We start from the raw sequence: 22,510 nt of genomic DNA on the forward strand, positions 1-22,510 counted from the left end.
ATCACTCCAAATTTTCACCAGATTTTGATAAATGAATGTAAAATAATTTTTTGAGTTACAGTCAGTGTATAGATGATCCTTTGTGAATGTTTTTTCTTATTATTATCCTTTTCATTTTCATTGCTATGTAAGGTTACTCTGTTTTGACCTGCATGGTTTGCTTGGTCATGGTTTGTTGGGTATTTGAGTTATTTCCCAGTTTTTCCTCTTACAAATAGCACTGCTATGAATATCTTTCCTTTCGAGTTACTCCCCAGGTGTCTACCTCCCTACCACCAATTAATTCCTAGGGGAATAGTCTGCAAATTAATCACGGTGTACTATTATATTCTATTTACTGATAGTTAGGTTCAAAATCACTTACAAGTAGCTTGGTATTGGAAACGCAGATACTAGAGATTTGACTAAATGTAGTTCTTGTTAGGTGGTTGCTTTTTATTAAGCAGAAAAACCTTCTACCAGCATAGAGTGAGTTACAAAGAAGATTTTTAAGATAAAAGGAAGAAGGCAAGATGCAAGAAGACCCTGGGGAAATTAGACAGTTTCCTAATTCCTCCTGAATCTGATTTGCAGAATGTTGTTTTGTTTTCTTTGTATACACTCCAGTTTTTAAAAGTAGAGATAGGACTATTGTAAAGATAAAATGTAGCATGTTTAGATTAATCATAAATAGGCTTCCTTCCATTAGTGTGGATGTGAGCATGTCTTGGACTTCAACATCACATAATTCTTTTGTTACAGAGATCTGCTTTCATTTCTCAGGCCTTAAATACAGATGGGAGTTTCTGTCGTTATAGCAGTCCTGCTGCCAGATACATTTCAGACTTCATGGGAAGAAAGTCTTGTGGCCAAATGGGTGGAGATCCATGGTGCAAGGCCATAAAGATAAAAATGGAAAGAAAAGAAAAGCTATAAGGGCTTCAGGCCAGGGCTCTGTAACAAAGACAAATCTCACTATAGGCACTGCTTGTTCTAAGGGCAGGGGCTTCTTTAAAACTATGGGAAAAATGAGTCTGTTATTTTTATTTTTAGCTTAGTTTAATTTATTTTTGGCATATAGTAATTTCACAGATTAAAATTCAAATGAAAATTCTCAAACCACTAAGTTCCTCTCTTTTGAGGCAACCAGTATTACTAATTAAAGATTATCCTTCCAGAGCTATTCTGTACATATATATAAGTATATGTGTATATATACATGCATGTATGTTTCTGTGCATGCACACACATGTATTCTTTTTATCTTTTTTTTTTTTCTAACCAATGGTTGCATGCTAACATATTGTTCTACACTTTGCTTTTCACCCAACATTGAATCTTGGAAATTATTCCAAATCAATAGGTTTTTTATTCTTTGAAAGCACTTTTAAAATATCATGTGTCTACATTGGGTGAAAATAATTCTTAACCCATGGATTAGGCCCAGGGAGTAGGCCTGGTACATAATAGTATCCAAGAAAAGTTTGTTGAATGAATGGGGGAGGGAGAGAAGAAGTATATTAGTTTATTAATTTAAGGTACAGATAGAAAGAGGCAGAAAGCTAAGAATTCCCTAAAATTTTGAGACTCTTGACCAAACCCTGACTCTGGGATCCTGTGAAATCTAAGGTATGATATCACAAAATGCATATCTCTTTTAGACAGGCATCATAAGTTCTCTTTAAGGCTTCATATTAGGAGATGTCAGTAAAAAGAGATGCCTCTGGAGGTGGGGGAAGAATGGAGTTATGAGATGGCCCCTAGACTCCAGGAGTCAGCCCTATTCTGCTGTGCAATGGAACTCTAGGCCCTGGAATAATTGGGTTCATCTATTCTGTGCTGTCTTTCTTCCAATGCAAAACAGAGGGGTCAGAGTAGATTATTTCAATGGACCATTCTATCTCTAAGATTATGTCATTTATAATACCATCTGATTACCAATTTACATAGATATCATGTTGAAACTGCTTTCACACAAATAAAAAATAAGGTGTTCTTTTTCTAAAATAATAAAGAGCCTTATAGGTTACTAGAGGCCCAGTGCACAAATTCGTGCATGGGTGGGGTCCCTCCCGGCCGATCTGGGCCAGCCGGAAGGAGGGACCGTGGGAGGTTGGCCGGCTGCGGGAGGTTGGCTGTGGGAGCTCACTGACCACCAGGGAGCAGCTCCTGCATTGAGCATCTTCCCCCTGGTGGTCAGTGCACATGATAGCTACCAGCCGGGCATCCAGTCTTCTGGTCCTAATGGTTGCTTAGGCTTCTATATATATAGACTAGAGGCCCAATGTACGAAATTCGTGCACGGGGATGAGGGGGTGTCCCTCAGCCCGGCCTGGTCCCTGGGCCTGGCCGGCGATCAGGGCCTATCGGGGCTTGCCTTCCCCCAGCTGCCAGCAGCTGGCCGGGTCCCCGCCACTGCCACTGCTTGCCATCTGTGCAGTGCTGCCTGCCCTTCCCCCACCACTGGTTGCCTTCCTCTGCAGGCGACAGGCATGGGGTGCAATCAGTTGGCTGGCCTGGGCCTCCCTCTGTGGGGCAATCACTGGCCAGCCCCACACACCTGCTGCAGCTTCACTGGCTGGTGGCCTGGGCCTCCCTCTGTGGGGTGATCGATTGCAGCGCCCCCAGATTGATCGCCCTGCAGAGGGAGGCCCCGCCCACCCGCCGCAGTGCCACCAGCCAAGGGGCCTGGGCCTCCCTCTGTGGGGTCATCGTGGGGTGTTGGTGGGGCCCCCTGACCAATTGCATTGTACCCGCCTTGGCTGGCCTGGCGCCAGTGCACGTCATAGTGTGGTCGTCTGGAAGGCCATCCGGACGGTCATTCTGCTGTTTGGTCGATTTGCATATTATGCTTTTATTATTATAGACTAGAGGCCCGGTGCACAAAAATTTGTGCACTCGGGGGGGGGGCGGGGGGGGGGTCCCTCAGCCCGGCCTGTGCCCTCTCACAGTCTGAGACCCCTCGGGAGATAACGACCTGCTGGCTTAGGCCTGCTCCCGGGTGGCAGAGGGCAGGCCTAATCCCTAGGTGCAGCCCCTGGTCGGGCTCAGAGCAGGGCCGATTGGGGAGTTGGGGTGCCGCCCCCTGTCATACACAGAGCAGGGCCAATCAGGGGGTTGGGGAGCTCCCCGCTGTCGTGCACAGAGCAGGGTCAATCAGGGGGTTGGAGAGCTCCCCCCTGTCACGCACAGAGCAGGGCCCATCAGGGGGTTGGGGAGCTCCCCCATGTCACGCACAGAGCAGGGCCCATCAGGGGGTTGGGAAGCTCCCCACCGTCATGCACAGAGCAGGGCCCATCAGGGGGTTGAGGAGCTCTCCCCTGTCACTCACAGAGTAGGGCCTATAGGGGAGTTGGGGCACCGCCCTCTGTCACACACAGAGCAGGGCGGATCAGGGGATTGGGGTGCCTCCCTCTATCACCCACAGAGCAGGGCCGATCAGAAGGTTGGGGTGCCGCCACTGTCACACTCAGGGCAGGGCCGATGGAGAGGTTATGGCTCTACCCCATCACACACAGAGCAGGGCCCATGGCGGGGGGGGGGGGGTGATTGGGGTGCCGCCCTCTATCACCCACAGAGCAGGGCCGATCAGGGGATTGGGGCGCCGCCACTGTCAGAAACAGAGCAGGGCGGATAGGGAGGTTGTGGCCCTGCCCCCTGTCACACACAGAGCTGCAGGGCGATCAGGGGGTTTGGGCGCTGCCCCCTGTCCGTTGATCCCGGTGCTGGGAGGCCTCGCGGCTCCGCTGATCCCGTTGCTGGGAGGCATATTACCCTTTTACTATATAGGATAGAGGCCTGGTGCACGTGTGGGGGCCGGCTGGTTTGCCCTGAATGGTGTCCTGGATCAGGGTGGGGGTCCCCACTGGGGTACCTGGCCAGCCTGGGTGAGGGGATGATGGCTGTTTGTAGCTGGTCACACACCCTTCAGGGTGGGGGTCCCCACTGGGGTGCCTGGCCAGTCTGGGTGAGGGGCTGAGGGCTGTTTTCAGGCTGGCAGGTGACTGAAGCTCCCAACTGCTCCTTTTTTGCTTTTCTTTTTTATTCTGGGCCAGCTTTAGCTCTGAGGCTCCAGCTCTGAGGCCTCTGCTGCTGAAAGCAGGTATCTGGTTTGTTTCGGTTCTATAATCGAAACTCTGTATCAATTCCAGCTCTGAGATCCCGGCCGGCTGAAAGCAGGTTTCTGGGGTTTTGTTTGCTTCTATATTTGTTACAATGTTTTTTAAACTGCAGGCTCAGAGGCCGGCAAGGCAGGAGGGGAAGGTTGGTTTCCTCTGTCACTGATGCAAGCAAGCCTCATGTTAGTTTCAAGCTGCCTGGCTGCCGGCCGCCATCTTGGCTGGCAGTTAATTTGCATATCTCGCTGATTAGCCAATGGGAAGGGTAGCGGTCGTACGCCAATTACCATGTTTCTCTTTTATTAGATAGGATTGGTAAAAATGTGAATATTAAGATTCCAAGATTACACTGTAGAAAGCAGTTTGCAATGATTATATTCCTCACAAAAACTTACTGGCCAAACTATTGAGATGGAAGCAGATGAACTGAATTCCCCACACATTGACACATTTTCAGAGAATCAATACTCTGTAGTTTTAACCTGTAAGAGTTAATAAAAATCAAATAATTATAATGTTAAAGTTATTCAATGCTAATTATACTTGTTATAAATGATAAATAATATATAATACATTTAATAGATTTAACTATTAAATATATTTAGTTATTAAGATAACTAATAATTAATGTAAGTCATAGTTAAGTAATTTTTTTCTTCTTTATTTTAGTTAAGTATGAGAAGGAAGCTAATAAATACTGGGACACATTTTACAAGATTCATAAGAATAAGTTTTTCAAGGACCGTAATTGGCTGCTGAGGGAATTTCCTGAAATTCTTCCACTTGATCAGAAAACTGAAGAGGAGGCAAAAGAATTATCAAGGGATTATGTAAAAACTAATGCTGCAAATTGTTTCTCAAGAAAGCACTGTCCTATTGTGCCCGAAGAAAAGAGTTATTATCAGAAAAGTTCTGGTTCATCAGATGGTCAAAGCAAAGCAGAATCTGATTTTGCCAACCTCCACTCTGAAGAGCACAGAAAAGGACCTCTGCAGGCGGACCTCTTTCCTGGTAGCAAAGCCACTTTCAGAATCCTAGAGGTACTGCACTGCAGGGCCAACATGGGGTGTGGCAATCATTTTAAAATGTACATTCCATATTACTTTATTAACTATCCAGATTTTTTTTAAGGGGAAAATGATTGTGATTTAAAATTTTTAAAAATTTATCTGTTTTAATTTCCAACTTGAGAGCAGTTTTAAATACCAGTAAAGTTTTGGCCTTAATTTCTGTCTCTTATTGTTATTATTTATTTTCAGGTGGAACAGAAATGTGAAATATAATTTGCTAATCTGGTGTATAGGCCTTGATTTTCTACTTTTAAGAATACACATTTTCCTTCTGATTATAAAGGTAGAATATACTAATTACAGAGAATTTGCTAAAGAGTAGATAAGAGAGGGATAAGGACACATATGTAATACCTTAATCAATAAAGAAATTTAAAAAATAAAAAAAGAGTAGATAAGAGAAATAAAATTATAATCCTCCTGCTAACATTTTACTGACATTTTCTCCTTTTGTTTATACTGTTTTATATAGTTGAGCTATACTATAGCTGTATTTTGGGGTCTTGCTTTGTTTCTATTTAACATTGTATCATAAGCTGTTTTCCCTATCTTTAAAATTTTTCTATAAACATTTTCATAACTACAAAATATTTTACTATATGGAGTACTATAATTCTATTTATCTTTTTTCGCACTATTAAGTATTTAAATTGTTTTCAGGTTTCTACAACAAACATCTTTGGAAATAGACTTTTCTTTATTTTCTTTTATTATCTTGGATTAGGTTTACTAGTTCATAGTTTATTAAAATGTTTAATACTCTTAAGATATATTGCCAAATTGCTTCCTAAGAAGTTGTACTAATACCAGTTCATGGCACTGTGTGTCTATTTCATCACATCCTCATTGATTAGAATTTCTTATTTTCATGCTTTCTGCTTTATAAGACAAAAAATATACCTTGTTTAATTTGCATTCTTTGATTATTAAATAGGTCATATAGTTCTTCAAATGCTTAGAAGCCATTTGTATTTCTTTTGTGTTCTTTTTATTTTCTTTGCTTATTTACCTATAGGTTTTATTTATTTGTTTTTAATGAGCCCTGCCCTTTATCATATTTATTGCAAATGGGTTTTGTTTTGTTTTTCCACAGTGTTCTGGTCATCTTTTAACTCAGTTTATTCAGGTTTTGGTGTATAAAAACTTTAAATGTTTCCATAGTTAAATTTCTTATTATTATTTTTGTGCTTTATTCCATTGCTTTTGAGTTTAGAAAACTCTCTTATTCCTGGAGGTCCAGTACATTTCTTCTAGTTTTGTTTTGTTTTGTTTTTTTAATTAAAAATCCAACATTGGTGAGAAAAATTCCACCTTGCTTTCATGATATTTGTTTGTTCTTTTGATTTTAGGTTGGCTGTGGTGCTGGAAATAGTGTTTTTCCAATTCTGAACACTTTGCAGTGAGTTCACTTCTATAAATTTTTATATATGTATGGGGATATTGAGGAATTCTGGGGAAATATTATCAAGTATATGCCAGTAGTGTTCTTGTTCCCATATGAAAAATGACTAAGGCAAATTTCAAAAGCAGTGCCTTGGTCTTAGAGCCTAATTTCAAGTTTACTCTGAAAAGAGTATTTCATAGCCATGGGTTGTCCACCATGCACTGAAGTATTTTTTTAAGCTTGTTTGTGTGGATGAGTAAGAAAAGAGCAAGGGAGTTGATCCTTCCACTAAGCTGTGAATTGCTCCTTGAGGATACATAGGTGTCATTCTACACACAGAGACTTGAGTTAAAACTTATGCTTTAATCCTCATTTTATTTTGTCATGACTATCAGAGCCACTCCCAGGATAAAACCTTTGGATGTCAAATGATTGTCTCTAGACTTGTTTGGCGGTAACAGCAACTAACCTTAAGACTAAAAGACGTGGATGATAAGGACTGAGATGTTTTCCTGGCTGGTCCTTCCCTATTCCCCACCTCACCTCTATGTTTTACTATTTCCATGACAAAGAAGACACACCTGCCAACATTCTTTACCATCTTTTTCATGTGGCTGGTCTGCCAAGTTACTTTTTAAATTTTTTTACATTTACACAATGGCTTTTCCATTCTTTTTCCATTATAAAGTCAACATAAGCACATTCCAGAACATTTCCATTAGAGGAAACGGGGCTTGGGGGTGAGGGCGGGGGTGGGTTACCCATCATCCTCATTATCCTAACATAGCTACTGACAGAATTTTTGTTGTAATTCTTTTCAATCTTTTCTCTATGCATATTTTTTAAATTTAACGATGCTATTTTTTTAATTTTCATTATGAAAATGTAAAAGCATTCAGAAAAATAAAGAGTACACAATGAATCCCCACATACCCACCACCTGGATTCAACAATTATTAATATAATGCCAATATTATGACACTTTATCTTTAAATATGACATGTCTTATTATGTATTTCCAGAAAATCAGGGCATTTTCCAGTACTATTATAAACCTAACATAATAAATAGTAATCCCCTAATAGCATCAAATCACCAGTTAAAGTGGCCAAGGAGAAGTGATGCTGGCAGATTTGCAGTTCTGAATGGCCTTTCTCTCTTTGTACTTATTTCCTTTGTTTTCCCTTTTCCAATATCTGGGCAGAAATTTCCTGTTCTTTTATAGCACATAGCCAGGTTCCTTCACTTCAGTGATCTCCAAGCTTATAATACACATAAATCTACGGCATTGGCAGTCGATTATGTGTTACTTTACGACTCATCTCAAGGTATTATTTAGCATGTCATTTCTTTATGTCTTCTCTCTCCAACCACTGTTTATATTCCTTGGGGGAGAGAGCATACTTTTTTTACCCTAATCTGATTTTCCAGATAGCCTAACAGTACAATATAGATAGGTTGAGCTCAGTACAGATTGATTCATTAATATCTCGGATTCCCCTCTTGTTAGCTGTATTCTTCCCTTTCTACTTCTCCCTTCGACTGATAATTGCAAGCTCTTGCCTCCGCACTCTTTGGCCCTTCTCATCTTGTATCTTTATTTTGCCTTGTATCCACATTTTAGAAATCACTGTAGCTCAGTAATCTGAAGCTAATGAATGCATCTTTAAAAGGCAACCAGTGATTGACTTTCCATTAGACTTCTTTTTCCCCACCTAAGAAATTATGTTTTATTACTTTTTGAGAGTATAGGGTTAATGTTTTACATTTTCAGAATATTTTACTATAATTAGACCTTTGGAATTGAGAAGTCATATCATTCTCCAAGGATCGTTTATTTCTTAAGCCCCTGCCAAGAGAGTGCTTGGTGGAATGGCAGTAGCAGTGATATTACACCTACTTGCTGGGAGAAGGGCCAGGGGCAGTCAGCTGATTTCACAGAAATGCTCTGGAAAGTCAGTGAGTGGTCACAAGACCTAACGTTGGCTGCTGATGCAGCGGGAATTCAGTCTCAGAGGTCATGCTGCCACCCTGGCAGGACACGTGGCGAGCGGCCCATGCTCTCCTTGAGCAGCTAGCCCATTCTGTATCATGTGGATGTTTAGTAACTACTGCCCAAAGGTAGACTGCATTCCCTTCATAATGAGCTAGACATGCCAGTGTCCAGAGAAGCATTTTGAGTTAAATGGAAATTTTTACAGAACCCTGTTAAGTTCTTAAGTTTTTAAGTTCCTGGAAGGCACAGGGAGATCTTCCTTTAAAAATATGGTAATGATAATAAATAATAGCAACAGCAGTAACTTAATAATGACTAATATTTATTAGGTGCTTACTCTGAATTAGACACCTTTCTAGAAACTGTACTTACACGAACTCATTAATCTTTACAACCACTTTAGATGTCGTATTTATCTCTGTTTTAAAGATGAGAAAACAGTTACTGAGAGATGATTTAGTACCAGTTAACTTTTCATAACCAAATTCTATTCATCCAACTTGAACTTATTTGGACAGATCTTAAACCAAGTGTCAATCTCTAGTGCCACAAAACAAATGACTGACTATGCATGACTATAGTGTTCATCAATGGGTAGCATTTAAGAATATAATCTGAGCCTGGCTGGCGTGGCTCAGTGGTTGAGTGTTGACATATGAACCAGGAGGTCACAATTTGATTCCTAGTCAGGGCACATGCCCGGGTTATGGGCTCAATCCCACTAGAAATATCACTGATATTTCTATCTCTCTCTCCCTCTCTGAAATCAATAAAAATATATTGAGAAAAAAAAGAATATAATCTGAGCCTGGGTGATATTTGGCTAAATGCATATTTGTGTTTAGAGTCCATATTTATTTAAAAGTCCTCCTTGCTTGAAATGCTTCCTGAATCAAATTAGAAGTTCTTGTTGGCCTGTGGACTGAAGGGTCCCAGGTTCGATTCCGGTCAAGGGCACATGCCTGGGTTGTGGGCTCGGTCCCCAGTGGGGGACGTGCAGGAGGCAGTCAGTCAATGATTCTCACTCATCATTGATATTTCTATCTCTCTTTCTCTCCTTTCCTCTCTGAAATCAACAAAAATATAATTTAAAAAAAAGTTCTAATTATGTGCTTCAAGACCCACCTGAATACCCTACCTCATACCATTTTGGGCTGTTGGGATCAATTCTGCTTCTTATCCCTGGTGTGTGACTCCCACCTCTAAACCCTTGTACTGTTTCCCCTTCTTCCCGCTTAGCAATGCTCTCCTCTCCTTCAAAATATTTAAGACTGCCCTGGCCGGCATTGATCAGTGGTTAGAGCGTCGCCAGCACACCAAAGGGTTGCAGGTTCAATCCCCAGCCCCAGTCAGGGTGTGCATGGGAGGCAACCAATCGATGAGTTTCTCTCACATTGATGTGTATATGTTCCTCCCTACCTCCCTCCTTCCCTCACTCCCTCCCTCTCTAAAAAGCAATGGAAAAAAATATCCTAGGGTGAGGATTAACAATAACAACAAAAATTCCTAAGACTTAAACCTCCAGAAGCCTGCCCTGGCAACACCCCTTTAGTAGTTGTATAAAACCAGATATGTCCCCACATAGGCTATAAAATCCACAACATCCAGGACCATTCTGATAATTAAAATTTAATGGCATACTGATCCCTTTCTATGATTCAAGCATGGACTAAGCAACATGATGCAAGGATTATTTGATCCTAGCATATGAGAGATGATAAGGAAGGATACTGGCCCACAGAATTCAGAGTATACAGCTGCCCATGAACAACCATCGTCCAGCCATTGTTAAATAAATTTCAGATAAAGGCCAAATAGAACTTCTCTGAGTTCAGTGGAGGCCAATTAAAATTAATCAAGATTTTCATGTGTCAACCTCTCCACCACACCACACCCCAGAAAAAAACAAAACACCTAAATTTATGTGCTTTATTTACATTTTGTAAATAAACCAACTGAGTCTTGAAGAAATTAAATCAAATTCACAAGTTAATAAGTGGCAAATCCAGGATTTAAATACAGGTCTATTTGATTCTAAAATCCATACTCTTCTTACACAACTTCGTTATTACTTTGTACTCTAATGCTTGGTACATATATGAGTCTCAATAAAAGTTTGACAATAACTTGGAAAGATAACTAAGAATTAATATAGTAGTGTTTTAGTCTTTAGAAATTGTATTTACAAGCTGTGTGTGTGTGTGTGTGTGTGTGTGTGTGTGTGTTTCCACCCCTTCACGGCATCAGAGGCCCACGAGCCAAATGAGTTGTACACACAGGAGGGGGAATGAAGCACCACTGAAGGGACACAGGGGCCTGTGTCCGGGTTGAAGGGTAGAAGTTGCCTAAGCTAATAGTAGCTATAGACCAATGGTTCTCAACCTGTGGGTCGCGACCCCTTTGGGGTCGAACGACCCTTTCACAGGGATCACCTAAGACTATCGGAAAACACACATATAATTACATATTGTTTACAGTAGCAAAATTACAGTTATGAAGTAGCAACGAAAATAGTTTTATGGTTGGGGGTCACCACAACATGAGGAACTGTATTAAAGGGTTGCGGCATTAGGAAGGTTGAGAACCACTGCTATAGACCGTGCTGCTAGGGGCTGATGTGAATGTGATGTGAACCAACGTCCCGCGTGGTTCAGGGTTCAGGATCTGGAAGAGGGGCTGCACGCAAATGAAAGAGATGAGACAAGAAATAATTTGGAAACTGGGGGGGCCAGGCGAGAGCCCATCCCAAGAGGATGGGCTCCCTTGTGCTCAGGCCTTGCCATCCTCATATTCAGTTTGGGATCCACCCATAGCCCTTAGGCAGGCAAGTTCCAGTAACAGACAAGACTATCTTATTAGTAAGGATTTACATGACTATCTGGTGGGGAAGTTGTTCAGCTACCATTGTCTGGACTAAACAGTGGGTGCATAGCCCTGACCTTTGCCAGGGCTCAAAGGTCACCAGCCTTCCGGGTTCCTTGTCCACACCTCTCTGCTAGTGAAGACAATGGGCAGCTTCCCACAGGCTGAGAAGAAAGAGTGCCTGTGAGGGGCAGGAGGAGGCTGAAGCAATGCTGATGGATGAGCTTGGAGGTTTTCCGTGTGAGAGTGTGGTTTGAGGGGAGGTAGGCCTTAGTAATAGCCTTAAAACCAGGACAGGAATATGAAATGAACCCTGTAATTAATAAGTGTTTGAGACAATGTTGGTTCAGAGGCAACAGGAAGGCCACCCACAAACCACTATTGAGAACAGTATCTACAAAGACGAAATGACAAGCCAAGTATCATCCAAAATTCTATTGAGGAAGTACTAATTAATTAGTTCAGACCTAGTTTTTTTCTTCTGCAGTCAGAGCATGTCCGGATTCTAGATTTAAGCACTTCTTTCATTTTCACAGGAATGCTCCAGAGTCCTTCCTTTATTGTTGTGATTTCGCCTCTGGAGCTGTGGAGCTAGTAAAGGTATGCCTTGGGTTTTCTGTAAGGAGAGCCAGATACTAGTAAGAACCTGACTTATTTGCTGTGGAAATGATTTGGGCCAGGGGAGGGAATGTTTCTGCATCAGATGTCATCTGTGGCCATTTTAACTGAGCTTTTACTATTTCTGGGACTCATACCATCAACAGATGCCTAAGTTAGGACCCTAAAACAATAAAAGTTGTTTTGAATTTAACGCAGAGTTGAAGGGACTGGTACACCTAGAAAGGCCAACAGCTCCTACAAGGTGGTCTTGTTCATGTGTATAAAGCCTTACACACAGCCTGACACGTAGTAGGCATTCATTAAATTAAAAAAAAAAATGGGGGGAGGGGCTTGTCTGAAAAGGCACATAATGCAAATCTAAAACATCCTAGGAGGTAAGGAAAGCAGTGGGGAACCTTGGCCTATTTGACCCGCCCCCAAATGCTGGTGAGCGTATCCTTAGCAAGAAGAGGCGATGTTAGGGAATGGGAAGGAAAGGAAATTCTACAAACAAAAATGTATAGTAAACACACGGAACCTAATTTCCGATAATAGGAGTAATAATTATTCATTGTAGACATTTTCTAAAATATTGAAAAGCCTGAAGTGCACTTACAATTACACTTCCTAGGGCCCTAGGATAAATCAGTGTTATTGATATTTTTGTATGTATCCTTGTAGTGTTGTTTCTGTAGGTGAATTGTGTGTGTGTGAGTGTGTGTGTGTGAGTGTGTGTGTGTGTGTGAGTGTGTGTGTATGTGAGAGAGAGTGTGTGTGTGTGTGTGTGAGTGTGTGTGTGTGTGTGAGTGTGTGTGTGTGAGAGAGAGTGTGAGTGTGTGTGTGTGTGTGAGTGTGTGTGTGTGAGAGAGAGTGTGTGTGTGTGTGTGTATGTGAGAGTGAGTGTGTGTGTGAGTGTGTGTGTGTGTGAGTGTGCGTGTGTGTGAGAGTGTGTGTGTGTGTGAGAGTGTGCGTGTGTGTGAGAGTGTGTGTGTGTGAGTGTGTGTATGTGAGTGTGTGTGTGAGTGTGTGTGTGTGAGTGTGTGTGAGAGAGTGTGTGTGTGTGTATGTGAGAGTGTGTGTGAGTGTGTGTATGTGAGTGTGTGAGAGTGTGTGTGTGTATGTGAGAGAGAGAGTGTGTGTGTGCTCTAATGCAACCTTTTTAATACAGCTCATGGAGGCCTGCACAAGCAATGGGGGAGATCTGAGGAGTAGCCCTGTGCCTCTGGAATAGCCCCGGGGAGTCTTCCAGCAACACTGCCTATGGACTCAGAGGACTGCCCCACCCCACTTTTAAAATTAAAGAGGGATTGCAAAGAATATTTGTTATCAACTACAAGTGGTAGACTTAATTTTTATGGCTGCTTTTGAAATAAAATGCTGAATCAGAAATAAAAGGCATCCGAATGTATAGAGAAAGGCACTAGGGAGAAGTAAAAACGTTGACCTTTTTACTTTAAGAAAAATACTGTAAGTCTGCTAACTACCCCCCCCCCCTCCTTTTGTTTCTTTATCCTGACAGTCGCACCCATCCTACAGAGCAGCCCAGTGCTGCGCCTTTGTTCACGATGTGTGTGACGATGGCCGGCCCTACCCGTTCCCGGATGGGATCCTGGATGTCATCCTCCTTGTCTTCGTGCTCTCTTCCATGCACCCTGACAGGTGAGTGAAGCGCAAAGGTAAAGCGCGTGTGGAAAGCCCCTTTAGCAGTAGCAGTTTTTAGAACTATCAAAGCAAAAACGACAATTCTTGCATTTCTTATTTAGTGAACTACATTATGTATAATATGCAGCCTTTTAAATGCAGTTTTCCCTTTCTTCACACTTTTAGAAAGAAACTGGTCAGACTGCTTCATTAGTGAGCTTTCCGTCACTGTCAGAATGAAGGGTGTACACGCTGGCAAGACAGATACCTATTAAAAGTGACAGTGCTTCAAGGAAATTACAAATTCAGAGCAGCCTAATAGACTCCCAGGAGGGAAATGGTACTTGGTGATCAGAAACAAACATCTCTGATTTAGCATCTTTCTGAACATTCGTGAAGAGGTGGGCTGTGAATCTATTTGGCTTCACACAGGTCTGTCCAGAGGCTTTAAAAATTTTGTTTTAAAGAAGCCCACTAGGGAGGGGAAAAAAAAGAAGAAGAAGAAGGCAGCCACTAGGGAATTAGGGGTTGTCAAGATTGTCAAGATCTGCCAGATTAACCTTGGACCTTTATAATCTAAGGTTGGCCTAGTGACATTATTTAAATATTTATGACTTAATTTTTTTGTTCACACTTGATGTTTTGTTGTTGTTGGTTTTTTTTTTGTTAATCCTCACCTGAGGATATTTTTCCATTGATCTTTAGAGAGAGAAAGAGAGAGAGAGAGAGAGAGAGAGAAACATTGATGTAAGAGAGACACATCAATGGATTGCTTCTCACACACACCCTGACCAGAACAAAGGATTGAGCCTGCAACCAAGGTATGTGCCCTTGACTGGAATCAAACCTGAGGCTCTTTAGTCTGTGGGCTGATGCTGTATCCACTGAGCAAAACCGGGTAGGACCACACACAATGTTTTCCAGAGAAGAAGCGTAGAGCTATTACCAGCAATTAAAGTGATCACTTTTCTTTTAAAATTCTACCCTTTGTATTATTCAGGCACATGTGTGGTTTCAGGGGTTGTGCCTTCATAAGGTTTCTTAAACGTGGGCTTTCTACTGTGGTGGTAGACTCCTCCAGGAAGGAGCCTCTGGTAGCAGGTACAGGCTTGGCATCAAACACTTTTTGTTTGATGAGTGTGACCCTTTCCCAAAGAGGCTGAGTTGCTATGTGCTTCTCTCTTTGCAACTAGGACCCTTTACAGTCCTGTTACTTCTCATTCAGAGATGGGCACTTGGATTACTTTGTGGAAAAACAAATTAGATTTCCAAATAAATCTGAATGAAATATATATTTGCACTTAATGCGATACAGCAGGTTCCATTAAGCTCCTTTTTCCCTCCCAGTTTCTATAACCTATTTCTTCCTGCTAATCTGTTTAGACTATTGGCATTATTCAGGTACTAGTAGAAAGATGTCGTCTACATGTTTTGTTTCTTAGTTAAAAGGAAGAATAGTCAAAAGGATGGAGTAGGTGGATAGAGAACAAGATTTTCTATTTGACACCCATAACAGGAAATGTTTAAATTCCAAATAAGACCACAAAAGGACTATTTGAAATTAGTGTAGATGATGTATTTTCTCGTGATTTGAATAGAATGTTAAAGAGAAGGGAAAGCAGATGTCTTGGGAAGATTACTTTTATTGTACAGTATGTTTATTCTATTTATTTATTATAGAATAAATTCAGATGTATCACGTCAGTAGCCACTTTCTTATTTACATGGAAATGATCTAAAAATAAGGTGAATGAGTAGAAAGAGGGTCATAGTAAATGAAAAGGCAAGACAATGTTTTTAGGGTCATTTAGGATGGTGGTAGTAGATTCAGTCCCAGGGAAGTTCTAGAAAAGTATTCTTGCCAGCCTGGAAAATCCATGCACAAATGAACAGCAAGTGGGTCAGCTAGACCTTGAGTCTGGGGGTCCCAGCTTAAATAGAAAGCTATAAAAGAAGAGCTAGCTGTCCTTGTCATTAAAATGAAAGAAAGTATGTTTACCACAGACTCAAGCATAGAGTAGGCAGGCAATACTCATATTTAAAAACCTCTTCTTTTCCTTCTCTTCTTCCTTCACCCAGAGGATAGCAGAGTTGGCGCAAGTAGGGTAAAGGAAGAAAAGGGGCTTTCTCCCTCTCGTCTTGTCCATCTCACCGCCAGCCACTCCCGCCTGCAGCTCTCATTGGCCCTGGGACTGTATTATGAGCCAAGATGGGGTGATCAAGAAATGAGCTACCACCCATTGCCTTTACCCACAACCCCCGACATGAAAGGATAGTTGGGAAGAAAAGATTTGCAGACGGAAGTGGCTACATTTTGAAGTACAGTTGACCCTTGAACAAGGCAGGGATTAGGGGTGCTGTCCCCTTGCGCAGTTGAAAATCTGCGTATAACTTTTGGCTCCCTAAAAACTTAACTACTAATAGCCTGCTGTTGACCAGAAACCTTAACAATAACATAAACAGTCAATTAACATACCTTCTGGATTTTATAGGCATTATATACTGTATTCTTACAATAAAGTAAGCTGGTAAAAAGAAAATATTGTTAAGAAAATCATAAGAAAGGAAAAATACATTTACAGTACTGTGCTGTCTTTATTGATACCGTAATTTTATGTCATCTGTTTATAAGCTAGATTGTCTGTCGGTCCTACATCAGTATTATTTTACATGATACAAAATACTGTAGATGTTATAGCACTAACACTAGACATCAAAAATGAAAAGATATTGTGAAAAAGAAATTCATACTTATTTACAGGTATAATGAATGATTCATACATTGATAATGGGGAAGAAGCAATGTAATCGCTTTATGGCAGCATAAGGTAATCAATATGATTGCTTCATAGGAGTAAGGAAATCTCTAAAAAAGATTCCAATATGTTTATTGGAAACAGTCCATGTATAAATGGACCTGTACTAGTCAAACCCATGCTGCTCAGGAGTCAACTGTACTTGGCTCTTTGTTTTTCTGCGTTTTTGTTTCATGCTTGCTTTAGTAATAATTGCAAAAGGAGACTTTTCTCTGTACGTAAAACATATCCTGAAAGTGAGTTATTTTAAGGTTTAGATATAGTCATATTTAATTGCCAAAGCCTAAGAATATAAGCACAGTGTGGGGGAAAAAAAACCTGTAACAAAATGAACAAGGAAAAATACTTTTCTTTTTCCCTTTTGTGTACTTATGTTCCAGTTTTTTAAAAGAGCTTTTGATCTAAGCATGCCACCTCTTTCTGTTATATTTCTCTTTTGTTTTCATAGTTATTTTCGTGTTCTCACTTCCTTTCGTGTATCTGCTTCCTTCATAACCTGGCACAGCTTTTCACCCCATTATTCCACTGAACAGTGTCTTAATTGGAAAGAATGTACAGATTATCTGATCTCAAGCCCTCACTTTTAAAACAAGAACATCTCAGAAGCTTTAAGTAGCGTGGATAAAGTATGGATTAGCACACCAGCTACAATTTACCACTCTCTGTCCAGGGCAGACATTTGTCACTGATTTTGTACTCTGATCATCATTCCCAATGAGCCCTGAGTTTTTTTCAATAGAGCTCTGTAGGCAGCCAATGTCAAACACTGGGCATTAATATAAGATCTGAAATCTTTGCCATCTCTCACCCATATTTACACATAAGTCCAAGAACACTTTACCAAAAGCATTAAGTCAAGAACAGTAACAAGGGGTCATATTTGATTGGGAACAAGATGAGTAGAATAAATAATAAAAGAAAGAAAGTAAAGGCTTCCCAGTATTAAGCCGGGACTTGCAGCGTGAATAGAATTTAAATAGGCAGAGAGCAAGGAGAGAATTCTTTAAGGGGGAACCACATAAACAAAGAAAGGCATGGACTGCTCAGAGCCAAGCATGTACAGTTTGGCTGGAGTTGATGCTTCAGGTTAGGAAGTAGTGGGAAAGAGACAGGAAAAATTAATTGAGCAAAGCAATGATTTCACAAAACCATCATTTTAAGCAGAATAAGTCATTCATAATATGCAGGAATTGTTGACAGGGAGAATAATAAAATAGATTAGGAAGCTATTCTGTTTCTAGGCCTAAAGAGGTAGCAGTTTGTACCAAGGGAGTTCTAATGGGAAACAAAAGAGAAAAATATCAAAGATGTCATTAAAAAAAGAAGAAGTAGAAGATAGAACTTGTTGACCAAATTTGGAGAGGATAGTGGAAGAAGAGAGACCTGGAAAGGTTAATGATATCCTGAGGGGTTACACTTTGGTGAATGTCAGTACCTTTGAACTAAATAAAGAAGCCAGGATAAAAGGAGCTACTTTGGAGGAAAGGTGATCTCTGTTTAGATATGCACAATTTGGGATTGCTCTGGCTTATTTTTTATCTTGCAAGAAAAATAGATCGACATCCGTTTCTGTCTGCCTTGGACCTACTTTAATTTGCTGTAATTATCAGAAAATATCTCTGTGGTTTGGTAGTTGAGCTTTGACTTCATCCATCAAGCTCTGGTCATTTGGGTGATTTCTTGATACTCTAGGCCTTTTGAATCTGATAATTTAGCAAGTTGGTGTCCTTTTTTCTTTCTATACAAAATATTTTTTGTCTTTGTTGCCCTTATTTTTATGGTTTAGGTTTCTTGGGCCTTATCGAACTTTTCTTATTTTATCTTTAAGAAATTAAAATTTGGTATATGAAAGATTTCTGCAAACCATATCTTGCTTTGTTTTCAAAGGATGCAAGGTGTTGTAAACCGATTGTCCAAGTTACTGAAACCTGGGGGGATGCTGTTATTTCGGGACTATGGAAGATATGATAAGACTCAGCTTCGTTTCAAAAGGGGTAATAGTATATTCAGTCTCAGATTATTTTCACTTGTTTCAAAGAATGCCTCATTTATATTTCATGTCAAGATTTTTTTTTTAAAGAAATACTAAGTTTCTCTTCTCATAATTATTTTTTCTTTAGGGCACTGTCTATCTGAAAATTTTTATGTTCGAGGAGATGGTACCCGGGCATATTTCTTTACAAAAGGTATACTTATCTATAAGAAGAAATAATTAGCTGTAAAAAATATTTTTGGTTATTGTTTACAGAGAGAAAATTCAGAAGCTCTAAAAAATGAGACTTTAATGCTTGATTAAACATTGGATGTCTTCACACTTTGGTGACTACTATTCTACATAACAGCTTGAAAATGGCCTTTTTGCCTTCTAATCTTTCGCCAGTGGAAACTGCTTTAAATAATCACTTGTTCCATCCTTATACCCAAATGAAGGGATAGTCTGTTCCATTTCGGAGGTACTGTTTGTCCAGATATGAAAAAACTTGATGGTAGGCCACAGCAGAGGCAGGAGTATGATTTTAAGAGTCCCTAGAAAATTACTTAGCTCTTGTTACTTTCTCATTTTAAAAAAGTATTGAAAATGAATCCTGTGCTCAAGGACTTTCCCCAAACTTATGTGAATCCTCCTCCTATCTAATAAAAGAGAAGCATGGTAATTGGTGTATGACCGCTACCCTTCCCATTGGCTAATCAGGGCGATATGCAAATTAACTGCCAGCCAAGATGGCGGCCAGCAGCCAGGCAGCTTGAAACTAACATGAGGCTTGCTTGCTTCAGTGATGGAGGAAATCAACGTTTCCCGCCTGCCGCTGCAGGCCTCTGAGCTGGCAGTTTGAAACATAGTTACAAAAATAGAAGCTAAACAAAACCCCAGAAACCAGCTTTCAGCTAGCCGGGATCTCAGACCTGGAGTTGATACAGAGTTTCGATTGTAGAACCTAAACAAACCAGATACCTGCTTTCAGGAGCAGAGGCCTAAGAGCTGGAGCCACAGAGCTAAAGCTGGCTCAGAATAAAAAAAGAAAAAGAAAAAAGGAGCAGTTGGGAGCTTCAGTCCCAGCCTGAAAACAGCCCTCAGCCCCTCACCCAGACTGGCCAGGCACCCCAGTGGGGACCCCCACCCTGAAGGGTGTGTGACCAGCTGCAAACAGCCATCATCCCCTCATCCAGGCTGGCCAGGCACCCCAGTGGGGACCCCCACCCTGATCCGGGACACTCTTCAGGGCAAACCAGCCAGTCCCCACCCATGCACCAGGCCTCTATTCTATATAGTAAAAGGGTAATATGCCTCCCAGCACCGGGATCAGCGGAGCCACGAGGCCTCCCAGCACCGGGATCAGCATGACAGGGGGCAGTGCTCAAACCCCCTGATCGCCCTGCGGCTCTGTGTGTGACAGGGGGCGGGGCCACAACCTCCCTATCCGCCCTGCTCTGTTCCTGACAGGGGAAGGCCCCCCAACCCCCTGATCGGCCCTGCTCTGTGCCTGATAGGGGGGAGCTTCCAACCTCCTGATCGCCCTGTGGCTCTGTGTGTGACAGGGGGCGGGGCCACAACCTCCCTATCGGCCCTGCTCTGTTCCTGACAGGGGAAGGCCCCCCAACTCCCTGATCGGCCCTGCTCTGTGCCTGATAGGGGGGAGCTCCCCAACCTCCTGATCGCCCTGCGGCTCTGTGTGTGGCAGGGTGCGGCGCCCCAACCCCCCCTCCCCCCACGGGCCCTGCTCTGTGTGTGATGGGGTAGAGCCATAACCTCCCCATCAGCCCTGCTCCGAGTGTGAGAGTGGCGGTACCCCAACCCCCTGATCGGCCCTGCTCTGTGGGTAATAGAGGGTGGTGCCCCAGCCCCCTGATGGGCCCTGCTCTGTGCGTGACAGGGTACAGAGCCCCAACCCCCCTGATGGGCCCTGCTCTGTGAGTGACAGGGGGAAGTGCCCCAACCCCATGATTGGCCCTGCTCTGTGCATGACGGGGTGGCGCCGCAACCTCCCCATTGACCCTGCCTTGAGTGTGACAGTGGATGGTGCCCCAGCCCCTCAATCGGCCCTACCCTGAGCGTGACTGAGGGTGGAATCACAACCTCCCGATCGCCCTGCTCTGTGTATGACAGGGGGTGGCACCCCAACTCCCCAGTCGGCCCTGCTCTGAGGCCGACCAGGGGCTGCACGCACCAAGGGATTGGGCCTGCCCTCTGCCACCCGGGAGCAGGCCTAAGCCAGCAGGTCGTTATCTCCCGAGGGGTCCCAGACTGCGGGAGGCACAGGCCGGGCTGAGGGACCCCCTCCCTCCCCTCCGAGTGCACAAATTTTTGTGCACCGGGCCTCTAGTAGTATTATAAAGTGTCATTTGGGATCTCTGCAAACCAATAAAAACTCAAACGGGGCACCTTTCAAAATATTGAAAGCTTTTACCAATAATTCTGTATATCTATGCTTGCTGTGCTAGTCTGTTTATACTTCGTGTGTTTGGGTGAAGTGGAAGAAACCCACTTAGTTTCACGTTCCCTTCATTGTTTTGTATTGAGTATTTGTTAGTAAAAATGAAATTTAGATGGTCAATCATTTCATTTAATGTTCCATGTCTCTGACTGCCACCTCCCCCTCCCCAGTCATATGTCACACATTTGATTGCTATTTTTGTCTCACAGGGGAAGTCCACAGTATGTTCTGCAAGGCTGGGTTAGACGAGAAGCAAAATCTGATTGATCGCCGCTTACAAGTTAATAGGAAAAAACAAGTGAAAATGCACCGAGTATGGGTTCAAGGCAAATTCCAGAAACCATTACACTTGACTCAAAAAAGCTCCACATCAGCATTTGCACTCCTTTCGCATAGCTGAACTCTGTACCATGTTGAGGTGCAAACCAGAGGACCACACTATTCAAAGATTTATATAAATTTTATATTTATGAAAAGACAGAAGAAGAGAATGTATATATTCTGCTGTTTATTGCGGGCCAGCTCTTTGGTGTATTGTAAGCACATGTAAGTGGTTTGGAAGAGTGCACCATAGCCTGTGTTTTCAAAACTTAGTATGAGCAAGCTTGTTTGAATTTTGTAAGCATGCAATTTAATTCCTGTCATAAGTCATGATTCTGGGAAGCCATGGCCTTTCATTTTTCAGGAGAGGAGAAAATCACCTACGCTATTTATATATTAGTCAAACACAGTTCAACTCCCTCCTGTGTTATCTGGTAGCAGACAGGCAGCTCACCTTGTTTCCAGGGAAGAATCACAAGCCCAAGACAAAGGTGTGTTGTTTTTATTGTTTTGTTGTCTGTTTTCCCAAAAACTTTTTTTTTTTTTAATTCAGAGACTAATGTCTGAAAGAGAGTTTCAGTTTCTCTTTCCTTTTCTAAACTTGGGGAATTATGACCCATGCTAAAATTATTTTCAGACTATTAGGTGTTCAAGTCATTTTAAGTTCTCCTTAAGACAACTATTTATATCCAAGAAAATTCTTAAATTATAGCAATTAAAAATTTATTTACCACCATGCCTCAAAAAGGATATAAGTCAGCTTGTATACTGCACATTAATAGAATAGAATTTCTAAGATTGGTCTTTCATTTGTTACTAGGTACTTACAGAGTTTCTAAGATTGTTTTTTTTTTTTATTATTTGTTACTAAGTACTTACATTGTGCTGAATTATCTGGAATAATACAATAAATAAGACCCAGCCCTGTTTTCAGAGAGCATCAATATTATCTAGCTGGCAAAGCAAAACGTGCACATTGCAAGCCTCTAAATCAAGATTAAAGATAATATATGATCAAGTACTCAAGCAGGGAGCTTAACAGCTGGTGGACTTTGATGAGGAGTCACAGAAATCTGGGAGAAATGGACAGTCTCTTCAAAGGACCACCATCGCAATAATTCAATCCCCACTATTTTTCCTTTTTTAATTTACTTAAAATTCAACTTCCTGGGAGGATTTGATTGGTCCACTTAGGTCACGGATTACCTCTTAATAGGCTGGGGCAGGGCAACTTCATTGATGGTGCCACCAGAATGTATAGAATGGAGGAAAGTTCCTCAAAGGAAAAAT

General features: G+C 41.8%; 1 protein-coding gene across 2 annotated transcripts in view; it reads left to right on the plus strand.

Annotated features, from left to right (window-relative positions):
* Positions 1–22,149, plus strand: part of METTL8 (methyltransferase 8, tRNA N3-cytidine) — an 81,676-nt gene extending 59,527 nt beyond the window's left edge. For both annotated transcript variants that reach the window (XM_081095670.1, XM_081095672.1), the window contains exons 4-10: positions 4,767–5,137; positions 6,517–6,566; positions 11,946–12,009; positions 13,529–13,668; positions 18,354–18,460; positions 18,587–18,652; positions 21,109–22,149. In XM_081095670.1, the coding sequence (XP_080951796.1) occupies positions 4,767–5,137; positions 6,517–6,566; positions 11,946–12,009; positions 13,529–13,668; positions 18,354–18,460; positions 18,587–18,652; positions 21,109–21,299 (989 nt within the window). In that variant the 3' untranslated portion in view covers positions 21,300–22,149. The remainder of the gene's footprint in view (positions 1–4,766; positions 5,138–6,516; positions 6,567–11,945; positions 12,010–13,528; positions 13,669–18,353; positions 18,461–18,586; positions 18,653–21,108) is intronic.
* The last annotated feature ends 361 nt before the right edge of the window (positions 22,150–22,510 follow it).

This window comes from Myotis nattereri, assembly GCF_964212035.1.
Source record: "Myotis nattereri genome assembly, chromosome: 7".
Lineage (NCBI taxonomy): Eukaryota > Metazoa > Chordata > Mammalia > Chiroptera > Vespertilionidae > Myotis > Myotis nattereri.